The sequence below is a fragment of the Camelina sativa genome, chromosome 1 (assembly GCF_000633955.1).
Source record: "Camelina sativa cultivar DH55 chromosome 1, Cs, whole genome shotgun sequence".
Lineage (NCBI taxonomy): Eukaryota > Viridiplantae > Streptophyta > Magnoliopsida > Brassicales > Brassicaceae > Camelina > Camelina sativa.
In genome coordinates, this window is record NC_025685.1 from 8,933,520 (window position 1) to 8,946,699 (window position 13,180).

A 13,180-nucleotide genomic window follows, 5' to 3' on the forward strand; every position below is an offset into this window, starting at 1 on the left:
CACAACCACCAAAAGCCATTGTTATGTCTATATATCAAGAAAACAGGATCTAGATTTATTGTGTGATGTAGATTTTGTTTGCTATAAATAATAGAGAATTTTGGTCAAACTTAAAACCAGTGAATTGCGAAAGACTAGGAGCGAAGTTGGACCTACACACACAAAGACAAGTTCCACTTACTTGTGTTAACATCAAAGGCCGTGATAAATATAAATCACCCGTAATAATACAACCAAATCTTAAAGCTCTTGACTGTTTTTTCTTTTACGGCAAAAACTTTGACTCGTTTTATTTCACGTATGCTATGAATACCACTTCTTTTTGCACGCATCTTTCAATGCCTATCGCTTTAATCTTACACTTGCTTGTTTTTTCTTTTACTTAAGCTAGGATTCTTTGAGAGTTTTTTCTTTTCCTCCATATTATTTCTTTTATGATATAAAATTTTACACAATTAAATAGAAAATATTTGCAATCACAATTATAATTTTGTTTTAATCAAATGTTTTAAGAATAATTGGTAGGGATCAAAAAATCTTGAAAGAGAAGGGATTTTTATCTTCGTTTTTACAACTTCAAGGCCATAATTACACATAATTCTACAAAACTAGGGGACAAAAGTTGTCATCGATTAGCTGGTCGATATAGTCTCCATTTCATATGAGTCAAATACTAGTTACTAGTAGTCATTATCTTTTTAGCTCATTTCTTCTAAGCATTTGAGCAGTTAGTCAAGGACTATATATATTTTAGTAGTCAAGACTCGAAAGTCGAAACCATAGATCGATTTTGATATGGCGCTTGAAAATTTAGACTTCACTCAATAATTATTTCGTTTAAGAAACACAAAACATTCAAAGTAGTGAAATTTAAGATAAGTTGATGTGTTGGCTTTAAGTAGGATCGAAACTTCAACGATAACTTTTTCCTAGACTTTTGACATAAGTGCCGTGGAAAAAAATATTACTGCTATCGGTTAAAAAAAATGAAACTAGCTAATATAATCACATTTTATAAAATAATATATCGCAGCTTCACCACAACATAGCTTACACAAGGTGAAGTCTTTATCAATATACTTTGGTTTTGGTTTTAATATTTTTAACAAATTGTATACATAGAGAGTTTATTGGTTACTGCAAATTTAATATTAGACGATAATTTTCTTTTTTGTCAACTAGTATATTGATAAATAATTAAATATAATAATGAAAACGGGGTTTACAGCGTATTTTTCACGTTGTTCAATATACTCATAAGTCGTAAATAACTTGATAAGATAGATATAAGTCCCATAATGTGAACTCTTCAAATATGATAATTTGAGTTTTAGTTGATTTTAATTTATCTTAATATTTTTGAATTATATTTTTGTATCATCATCTCTTATTTTTGTATCCAAACAAATATCAAATAAATTATTTACAATTCTTACAACCAAACACAATCATTTTCTTATTTGATAATATTAATTTCCTAAAAACTATCTACCTAATTTAAATCAATATATTAGACTAAAATATAATTCTCCTTGCATTTTTATTTAATCTTATATTTAATTATTTTAATTATTATTTAATACATAAAGTTAATAAAATTTTAGATTTTTTTTAGCATATGATGTGATTTGAATTTTTATAAACGGTATATATTTTAAAATTTTTCTTAGGATATTTATAACCAAACAAGTATATTCACATATAGAGCTCGAAATACATTTTTAAAGTACAATAGGATACCATCACTTTTTGGCTTTTTGCCAACTTCGGGTCAGATTTTTAACTAAAATTATAAGCGATTCAATTATCCGGATCCTCCTTAAGATTACCGAATATTTTGGGCTGGTTTTTAATCCATAGCGTACTTATTTACATCCAATTAATGTCAATTAATGTCCATTGTATATTAGGAAAAATCTAATTTACATGCCGAATTTTTTGGGCTAAGTTTGACAAAAAAAATTGATAACACAAATTCTGTAATCACATCTCTAAAATATAGCAACTAATTCAAGATGAACACATCTTAGGAAATATCTAATTTGCATTTAATAAACGATTACATTTTTGCTAAGTTCTTATTAGCTTGTACACTATTAATCCAATAATATCAATTGAGAATCAAAATAAGAATATGTCATATCATTCATTTCTAAATCATAACTAACCAAATCATAAAATGTATATTCTCAACTTGCGAATCAAGAGTTTATACAAAACCTATCTACAACCGTTAACAATATATATATATATAGATGCAAGTCACCATCGACTACAAACACCACAAAACTATTACAGTATCACAAAACTATTACAATATCATATCAACAAAATAATAGATCGTGGTGTACCACGGGTAAAATCTAATAACTTTACTATAATCTATATGCATTTGATGTCCACTCTTTTTTTTTTTCTTTTGTTGTTGTCAATTGAGGGTTATGTTGTTATCCAAAGGGAAATTATCGTACGAAGACAATTATTCCACGACAAATACATCGAAATCAAAATAAATCCGGGAGGTGGACTTGGACCTTAATATTTCCGATCCTTTGTCTACTTTTAATTTACCCTTTAAAAAAAAAAAAAATTGCAGACATCAAAAGGGCAGAATCTGCCTGTCTTTGCATTGTCCTCATCGGAACAACAACTAATTAAGAAGCTTTTTAATGTGCATTTTTGTTTCTGTGTCTGTTTTTTTGTCCAATGCATTTGTCTAATCCTCTCCCAGTGAAAACAAAAGCATCTCTCACCACAAAGGAAAACAACAACTATATATATAATTGTTTTGAAGTATCAAAAATTTGGTACGTTGCATTTACCAATGCTGGAATTGTTAAATGTATCTTTTGAAACCATAGTTCAGATTTCAAATATTGTCGTTGTATAATACAAGTTACAACGATTGNAAAAAAAAAAAAAAAAAAAAAAAAAAGTGATTAAGATCTCTGTGGCTTGATCAATATCAATATATATGTTCCTTACTGGAAAAAAATATATTCATCAGCCAAACAAAACAAATTCTATTTTATTTATATATAGCGGATCAAAATAATATTTATCTACCACTCAATTTGTCACACGTAAATAATATCAAACCTAAAATAGAAGCTTTCATTTCACGTAAAATATATTTGCAGTTCTCATGTTGGCTAACTGAAGAAATGAGTGGAACCACAAGAATTTTAATACATTTTTTAAGTATATTTCTCTGGATAAAGACAACGAGAGATTTAACGTTTTACATGCTAACCAATCAGAATTGACAATAGGAACGAGTAGTTTCCATAGTAGAGAAATCCAAACGACGTTGTAAAAAACGAGTTTGAGAGGAAGTGAGTTACACGCGTGCGTGAATGAAACAGTGGGCGCCTCTTCACGACGCTACTGTCTCCAGTCAACCCTGCACTGTCGTTGTTGCACGTGCTTCTCTCTTTTCCCACACGTGCTTCCCAGCTCATTCTCTCTGTTAATATGTATTCTTTTTATATTTTATGCTCCAATAACATAAATATTCCGAAAACAACAATACATGTAAACAAATAAAAACAATATTCGAAACCATTACACCAATTTTTTTCTTTTCCTTTTAAAATGGATTTGATTCCCAAATTCCTAACAATTACTGCCACTCTCGGGGATAAGTTCAGATGCTTTTTTATGTTATTTTTGTTTCGATGTGTTAGCCTTTTTATCCAATGGAGTTCATTTGCTTCGTTTGTACTTTTATTCTTTATTCTCTCTCTATATTTTTAGATACAAAGAAACAAGACGATGCATGCATGAACGTTATACATTATCTTATCATAGTGATTAGATTTAATAAGTAGAGCATCACGGAAACAATGGTTAATCTAATTTTTCCAATAAACTCGGTTACATGTGATTTAAATCATAATTAATTATGTCATTAAGAATTTTAGAACACCGCCGATTTAACTTAATTAGATATATAATGCCTTGGACGTCCATGGCGAACGTACCTTTATGTTTTGGACAAAAGTAAATTATTGAGATTAGTACTAGTTTATTACGTACTATTGCTAACTTGTGACTTTGATATTAAACATATAGCAAATTCGCATTAATGTTGCGTACAAAGATTTAGACCCCATTTCTATTTTCCATCGGAAAAATGTATTTTGATTTGATTTACACCTGCTTACGGTCTTATTTTGCTTGAAACGTAAATACGTAATCCGTTTCTATTAGATGAAGCTAAGTAGGCAATTTACATGTTTAGTAACATACTATCATTTAATGTTTTTAAAATGAAACATTATATAAAAATGATTTATATAAACGCCATAGTTTGATAAAAAACACTTGATTGTTTGTTTTTTTTGTTTGTTAAAATGTATTTTGTTGTTGTTGTGAAACACTAGAATGTTCTGTTTCGAAAATTAAATATTAGAATTTAACATGTTAATATTAAACCAAAGAAACAAAGCAAAAAAATTTTTTTTGCTTTGTTTCTTGACTAATAGAAGTGGGAAAAAAGAAAGAAGCAAAGCAATGGACCCCTAGTATCTATGCGATTATCATGTTGGCGATAGTTAGAACTTAGTTAGAATCAAAAGAAGTACAGAAAGAAGTACTGGCCCAATATATAGACTAATAGAAGTGGTGGCCAAATTGTAATTAACGGTATCGTGACTGGATCAGAAGTATATATTTTGCAATTGGGCTCATGGAATAAGATAAATATAAGAAGTTTGGAGTCTCACGGTCTCTCTGGCATGGCTTAGTTAGCGATGAGATTAGAGAAAAAAAAGACATTACGAACAAAAATAGAAAAGTCAATGTTTTGAATGCCTTGTAAACCATATGGCTTTCTATTTTGGGTTTAGATAGTGATCAATAATTCCAAAGACAGCCAAGAGCATCGACCGCATGACCGCATTGCATTGTCCGTAACCGCGTATATTCGCTAAACAACCTAAATTCAACAAAACCAAGTAACTGTACGAGATGATAAAGCTCTTATTGTTCTGTCTTACTATTAAGCCGTTTTCCCTATAAACTTCGAAACAAGGATATTTTAGATATTTTTTTTCTTTTCCTTTTGATGAATACAATTTTCTATTCTTTAAAAAATAAAAACGATAAATAAATCAAAATTAGTTTGTAACTAACATTACTTCGTATTCAATGATTATCCTTTTCTTCGTCTTCGTCTGACCATTAGATGAAGACGAGTTGTTGTTACCTTAATTTTTTAGAAAACAATTAAATTCGGTATGCTAGTTATAATAACTTTGTTTCACGTTGTCCGGCCATTTTTGTCTGATGACGTTTGCCTACGGATGATCTTATCTAACTATCCTTTTCTCTTCCATGCTTGTACACCATCACAAAAGAACTGTTCAACATTTATTAGACTGATTACATTCTCTTGGAGACGCAAATGACATCATAATAATTATACTTAGAGAAAACATAAACAATAACATAACCAAAGCCAATGAGTTTAATTCTTCTTGACTTCCCGGATTTTGTAAAGACTATGTGGTTCTATAATTTACCCCGAATTATTAAGCAACTATTATGTTTAGAAAATTGAGATGAACTGACCTTATCCCAATCTTAAAAATAATTAATAAAGAAAGACATATAATCAATTTGTTTTTTAGACTCTTGCCATATTTTATTTAATCATATATAGTGTGGATCTGTGTGGTTAAACCAAAATAAAAATAAAAAATAAAAATAAAAGAGTGTGCTAACGGATGCTGCATTCATTGATTTAGAACATCAAATACCCAACCATATTTCAAAAGGACTTTGATTTTAATATGAATGAACGATTCAAGCTTCAATCGAATATCGTAGCATACATATAGTAGCTGCAAAAAAAAAAATACATAATTCAGACTATTCAGTTAAAACTTTAAAGATATTTAAAAGTCGAAACTTCTATTTAGTTACCTCATAAAGCCAACACAAAATATAGTATATACTTAACTTAAATACTGTATTATTAAAGCATAGTCAGAGAAACTAAAAGCTCGTGGCCGGTGAGATATAAAATGAAGAATGCTAACCCCAATAAAATCATCTCAATTTCCACTACGTCGCCTCTTAAATACTAGTAGCTATTAAAGTTTGTAGATAATGTATGATATTTGGTTAAACAAAGACATATGATGATGTCTTCAGAAACGACGATTACATACAAAGACATATGATGATCGGCTCTGATTCGTAACTACGTTTAAACAAGGCGGTTAGAAAATTATGAGCGGTTGTAGAGAAAACGGTTCAAAACAGAGGTTAAAGATAGCAGAGAGAAAAGATGGTGCAGTTAAAGAGAAAAGTTGAGTATTTAGTTTGATTGTTAACATTATAGCGGTTGAATAATATAAATTATAATCATTAGTTTAGTTAGAAAATAAAAAATTAGAATAAAAAATTGTTATTTAATTCATAATATGAAATATAAACATAGTTAAAAAAATGTTAAAATGCTAAATAATTAGTTTTGTCATTATGATAATAGATTATAATATTAAAATTCATAAATTATTTAAAAAATTGTAATAAATTAGAAAAAATGTAATTTATACTACAAATTCTAAAAACTATTAAAAAATTAAAATTATTATCTAATTCATAATAAGAAATATTAATATAGTTAAATGAGAATTTTTATAATAGAAAAAAACTACTTTTATCATTAGCGTTGAAATTTACATATTTATCTCCGATCAGCCCATAATATATCAACAATTTGTAAGAAGCACACATATATAAGATAAATAGAGAAATTTTTTGTTGATGTTTCTTTTCAATAATGTTTTTCTATTAAATAAAAAGCTTAAAAAAATTCCTGAAAAGTATGAGTAAAATCAGATTATATTTACTATTTTTTTTATTTTGTCAGATAAAAAGAATCCAACGTCAAANAAAAAAAAAAAAAAAAAAAAATACCAAAATAAAAGCTTTGTAAATTTTAAACCCCACCAAACGTTGGTTTCATCGAGTGACTTAAGTTGGTGTTTGCAACCACTAAAAGCAATGTTCAAGAAAACGCTAGGCGTTCACTAGGCGGTGATCCAACGCCTAGCGCCTAGAACGCCTAATCGGAATCTAGACGGTTTTAGGCGGTTTAGGCGTTTACACTATAAACTAATATATATATGATATTATATACATAATTATACAAAATATATATAAGAATAATAAAAATATTAAATCAAAAACAAAACAATAGATAAAAATATTATTTCAATTCATTTTAAATAATATATTAAACATCTATAATTATGTTTATAGAAATAAAGCTTATAAACTTTAAATTTGTACAATTAAAATTTTAAAAATACACTAAAATGATGATACTACAATTTTAGGCGGTCAAAGCGATTGTTTAGGTGGTGGATAGCGCTTAGCGCCTAAACGGGGCGGAGGCGGACGCCTAGAACGCTTTTTTGAACACTAACTAAAAGTAAGATTTAACCAATTTTTTCAACCAAAATCTCCAACCAAGATGTCTAACCACTATCTCAAAATGATATGTTGATTGGTGATCATAGGGATGGTTGTTTGCAAACGACCTTAATTAGTGATACTAATGAGAGCCAATGTAAGAGTCTAATAGAAACTAAAGTCTTAGGACGAAGAGTTCCTCGTTATTATTTTTTTTTTAAAATCGTCCTCGTTTTTTTTTTAAAAAAAAAAATCGAAATTATATAAGAGTTTTTAAGATGCAAGCAACAAACAATAAAAAAATAAAAAAATGTAAATGGACTATTTCGTCGGTTAGTGTAAACATATAATAATAATACCATGTATGACGACGACAAAAAAAAAAAAAATATTATGATATTGAACTTTAGTAATATGTATACAGAAGTGTGTTATTTTATAGTTTGGCCAAAGTGCGTGTAACATATGGGTTCCTAGTACCTTCCGGGAAAGGTTAGTGTCGTCAAGAAACTACTCTGTTAAAGGTTAGCATTAGGTTTCCCAAACTAAGATACATGCTGATGCTTGTACTTAGAAGAAATCAATTTCCACAAATCTTATTATATCCATCCTATTAAATATTAAAAACATATCTAGATAATCAAAGACAATCAAATGAAATTATCAAAATGAAGTCTATCAAGATTTTATTAATTATTTCGCTAAATTATTAGGTTAAATTATATAACAAAAAGTTGTAAACAATAAATGATAATCACTAGTATACAATATTAGTATTTTACGAATGGAAACATCTATGTCCATGTGGTGTGACATTAAATTAATTTTTGTATCAGAATAAATATAAATAAGATGACACGTCGGAGCCAATACGAAGTACACAATCTATCCCAATCTCTACTCTCGGCGACAAAAGTCTCAAACTCTATAAATACTTCAACGCTACAGTTGCAAAACACATCTCAAAATCGAAACACAAAAACACAAAACAAACAAATATGACTACTACTTCAATCAGATTCATAACCCTAGCTCTCACAGTCTTCTCTGTGTTACTGATCTCCTTGTCTCTCTCCGGCGTCACAGCGACGGAGACGACACGGAGCGAGGCGGAGGCGCGGCAGATGTACGAGCGGTGGCTAGTTGAGAATCGAAAGAACTACAACGGTCTTGGAGAGAAAGAGAGACGGTTCGAGATCTTCAAAGACAACTTGAAGTTCGTGGAAGAGCACAATTCGGTACCGGATCGGACTTTCGAAGTAGGGTTGAACCGGTTCGCTGATTTGACTAACGACGAGTTTCGTGCGGTTTACTTGAGGAGGAAGATGGAGAGAACTAGGGTTCCGGTGAAGGGAGAGAGGTATTTGTATAAGGCTGGTGATAGTTTGCCTGATGAAATCGATTGGAGAGCTAAAGGTGCTGTGAATCCAGTCAAAGATCAAGGAAACTGTGGTACGTCTTATTGCGTTTGCGTTTTAATCGCTACTTTTTTTTGGCGTTTTGTGTTTCGTGTTTGAGCTGATTAGTGTGGTTGAACGTTACAGGAAGTTGTTGGGCGTTTTCGGCGATTGGAGCGGTTGAAGGGCTAAACCAGATTAAGACAGGGGAGTTGATATCTTTGTCGGAGCAAGAACTAGTTGATTGTGACACGAGTTACAATGGTGGTTGTGCTGGAGGTCTTATGGACTATGCTTTCCAGTTCATTATTAAAAACGGTGGGATTGATACAGGGGAAGACTATCCTTATACTGCAACTGATGTTAACAAGTGCAATTCCGATAAGGTACGAGTAACGATAATGTTTTTGTAGTTTACAATGTTGTATACTTATGTGTTGTGTTGTTGTTTTATTTATTTGCAGAAGAACACTCGTGTTGTTACGATTGATGGTTATGAGGATGTTCCACGAAACGATGAGAAGTCTTTGAAGAAGGCTCTTGCTAACCAACCTATTAGTGTCGCTATTGAAGCCGGTGGCAGAGCTTTCCAGCTTTACAAATCTGTAATTTTCAATGGACCTTACCTTGGTGTCGCTTCATCCAAGATTTGGTGTCTTATTCTTAAAAATGATTTCGTTTGTTATTGTTTTTGTCAGGGTGTGTTTACAGGAACATGTGGAACATCATTAGACCATGGTGTGGTAGCAGTGGGATACGGATCAGAAGGTGGTAAAGACTACTGGATTATTCGCAACTCATGGGGATCAAACTGGGGAGAAAGCGGATATGTTAAGCTAGAACGTAACATCAATGAGTCATCAGGGAAATGCGGTGTGGCGATGATGGCTTCTTACCCTACAAAATCATCGGGTTCAAACCCACCAAGGCCACCCCTACCTTCACCAGTTGTTTGTGACAAGTCTTACACTTGTCCACCTAAGTCCACTTGTTGTTGTCTTTATGAGTACGAAGGTAAATGCTATAGCTGGGGATGTTGTTCACTCGAGTCAGCCACTTGCTGTGACGACGGTTCTAGCTGCTGCCCACAGTCATACCCTGTCTGCGATTTGAAGGCCGGTACTTGTAGAATGGTTAGTTTCTTGTTCTTTCCTATGGCTTAAATACAGTTTTTGTTTTGTTTCCTGTAAAGTTTAAACTGATTCGTCTACAAAATTTGGTGTGGACAGAAGGGAAACAGTCCGTTAAGCATAAAAGCCTTGACACGAGGACCAGCGATTGGGGCCACGAAGTCTACAAACGTGCTTGTAAGCAGCGCTTAAGGAAGAAAAGAACATAGTTGCTTTTCATCCCACGTTATCAAGATTCAGTCTTCTGTCTTTAAGCCACTTCCAATTAAGTTTGGATCATAGTTTGACTACTCTCGTTAATTTTAATGTGTTATCTTGGAATTGATTTTACTTGCTGTAAATCTTTAAGAAGTAATATGATATTTGCTCTCATAGCAATATAGCATTGTCAATTTGTCATCTTCGTTGAATAATAAAATTTGACCAAATTGAAGCTGGAACAACAGAGTACCATCATCATCATTCACATCTTTTTTCTTGTACGTTAGATTTTAGCCTTCTAATTTCTAAACATAGCGTGTTAAGCTAGACAAATAGTTGGGTTTAATCAAGTTGTTCTCTTTTAACCTTCCAATAATTGAATCACTCTCTTTCACATTAATTTAATTAAAAATTCTAGAATCATACACATATGATATAATTCAAAGCAGTATGAAACTTCAGCTGTTTTGAAAGTCAACGGTCATCATTGCTGCAATTTTGGCTCAAGTGTCAAATTTTTACTCAAAATACAAAAAAAAAAAGTCATCTCAAGATTATAATGTATGATTTAAGGTATGGTTTTATGTATATTACAGACATACATACATGTAATCTTATTATATAAAGTTGGGTTTTCAAAGTTAGACATTAACAAGATCATGACACGTGTTAAGTATACTGATGAGATGTTGACATATGTCAAAAATTATTATTTTACAGCTAATTAAGATAATAGCAGTAAATCTACATAAAATTTACATGTTTATATCTAAAAAAAATTTCCTAAATCAAAAAGGAAAATTAACAAACTAATATGTTTTTCATTGTACGCTAATTATATTATACGTGTTTTCTCAATTAAATTTTGACATGTATAAACAAAAAAAAAGTTCATTAAACATGTCTTTTATTATTAGTCAATAAATAGGGAATACCAAATCTAAAAAGAATAACATAAGTTATGTCAAAAAGGACCGTTTTTATTTTATTTTAAATATCAATATCAATCATTAGGGGCGATATTGTGGTGTAAATATTTTTTAATAGTCCTCCATGGTCAACGAAAAAGTTGAATTAAATCATTAGGGGTGATATTGTGGTCCCTACTATAACGGCGAGAACAAAAAGCCATCGATATCCAAGCTGCAGAAGAAGCATTGGAGGCGAGTAGGAAGGAGCTTGGCATTGTCGACGTAAAGAAATACGCCACACACATCAAACGCAACACCGACATGAGCAAGAAGCTCTATGAGAGGGTTTGCAAGATTGAAACTCGGAAGCTTAAAGCGAAGGAGGATATGAGGAAGAAGCGACAAGGCCGGGAAAAAGTGAAAATGCCAAATTTGGATGGAGAATATTAATAAATGGCAAAGTTACGGATTTATCTTGTATTATATAGGAGATAAGAAATTCTTTGGATACTAGCTACTTCTTTTAGTACTAGCAAGTAATTTCATCCTTAGCCATGAGTTTATACTAGCTAACAATATATCAAATTCAAATTTTCATTCTTCCCTACTCTCTTAAAATATCTCTCTTGGTCGTAGAGCGTAGTCAAGGTGTATACAACCTACATGAAAATCATAGTAAGCTTTCTTTAATTCTCTAATAAATTTTACATTTAGTTTTTTTTTTTAAAGTTATTATTTATTAACTTCTGGCAAATTAGTTCTCTATCGAGGTTGTATTAGTTCTTTTATATCTGATTTAGATTATTTTTTAAATTTATTTTTAAAGACCTAATTTTGATTATTTTACATTTATGATTGTTAATTGTAGATAATTTGTTCTTAATGTTTAGATCTGATTTTGATTATAGGTCTGACTTGGAGATTGACCGAATTTTGCTACATCACTTGTAAGTTTCGATATGATTGTTTTTGGGAATCGAAAACAAGACATGACATATATGTGGGTAAATTCGTCAATGCTTTTAAGTCCAAAATTATTATTTTTTCAAAAATATTACAAAATCTAATTTTAATAAATTGTTGATTATGATATACATCTATGTATATGCTGTTAAATTGTGTATTATGTATCATTTTAGTAATGCAATTAATATGATATAAAGAACGAAATTTAACTACAATAAAACCGTTTACGTCATATTGTCCATGAACAAAAGGTAGATGTAGTTTCTATGATTTTTGGTGCATGACAGCCGGATTGATTGGAGAAGTATGTGATTGATTGGAGAAGTACAAAACATTGATTGCAAAGTGGAGAAGTAGATTGCGTGTTGCTAAACCGATATATAGGCAATGAATGGCGACCTATACAAGTGCGGATTTCAACTATTATTTTTTTTGAAAACCGCTTTTTGTCACCATTCAGGTAAATTTTTGTAATTTTGCGTTTTTTAAAAAAATAAAAAAATTTGTTTGCGTTTTTTTTGGAACAAGCTATTAATCAGTGGACGGCAAGTATTTGCCCAACTGCCAATTCTCCAGCGGTTTTCAATTCGACACTTGATAAAGCAAATAAAATTTTAATTTAATTAATGCCTAATAAAGCAAGTGTAATAATTAACACATATTTTAACAAATAACTCCAAATATCTTATACCAAAGAAGCTTCGAAGATCATGTACGGCACATAGAATTGCATATTAGATTTGACTTGTGTCTAGGAAAGTATTAAGTGTTAAAAAAAAACTCCAAATATTTTTTAAATTTATATTGTTAATAATTCTTATAAATGACATACTTTTTTAAATGTGTCCTTTTAAAAAATTTAATCTTATTTCTTCTCAAGTTATAATATAATTAGTTTTTTTGTCAACATAATATAATTTTACTAAAGAAAACAGATTTATAGAAAATAAATAAACTATAGTCAATTATTTTATTAAAGTATGGTTAATTAGTTCCATACAAAATATTTCTACAACTATATTTGAACAATTTTAAAATAAATTTTAGTTTTAGTTGCAGCAAATTCATCAAAAATAAGATTTTTTTGATCATTATTTTAATGAATAACATTAATTGAAAAATTAAAATAAATTTTGATTCTTAAAAT

At 30.4% G+C, this 13,180-nt stretch overlaps 1 protein-coding gene across 1 annotated transcript; it reads left to right on the forward strand.

Annotated features, from left to right (window-relative positions):
- LOC104784357 (probable cysteine protease RD21C) lies at positions 8,346-10,395 on the forward strand. The gene is made up of 5 exons (XM_010509399.2): positions 8,346-8,880; positions 8,973-9,211; positions 9,290-9,430; positions 9,524-9,958; positions 10,055-10,395. Exons 1-5 carry the CDS (start codon positions 8,427-8,429, stop codon positions 10,145-10,147), a joined length of 1,362 nt encoding a protein of 453 aa, XP_010507701.1. The 5' UTR covers positions 8,346-8,426; the 3' UTR covers positions 10,148-10,395.

What these genes read in the sequence shown, in the direction of transcription:
- LOC104784357 (XM_010509399.2), top strand. Translation starts at nt 8,427, where the DNA reads ATGACTACTACTTCAATCAGATTCATAACCCTAGCTCTCACAGTCTTC. An exon ending in ACAAGTGCAATTCCGATAAG is followed by an intron (nt 9,212 to 9,289) that starts GTACGAGTAACG and finishes ATTTATTTGCAG; the next exon opens with AAGAACACTCGTGTTGTTAC. An exon ending in AGGCCGGTACTTGTAGAATG is followed by an intron (nt 9,959 to 10,054) that starts GTTAGTTTCTTG and finishes TGGTGTGGACAG; the next exon opens with AAGGGAAACAGTCCGTTAAG.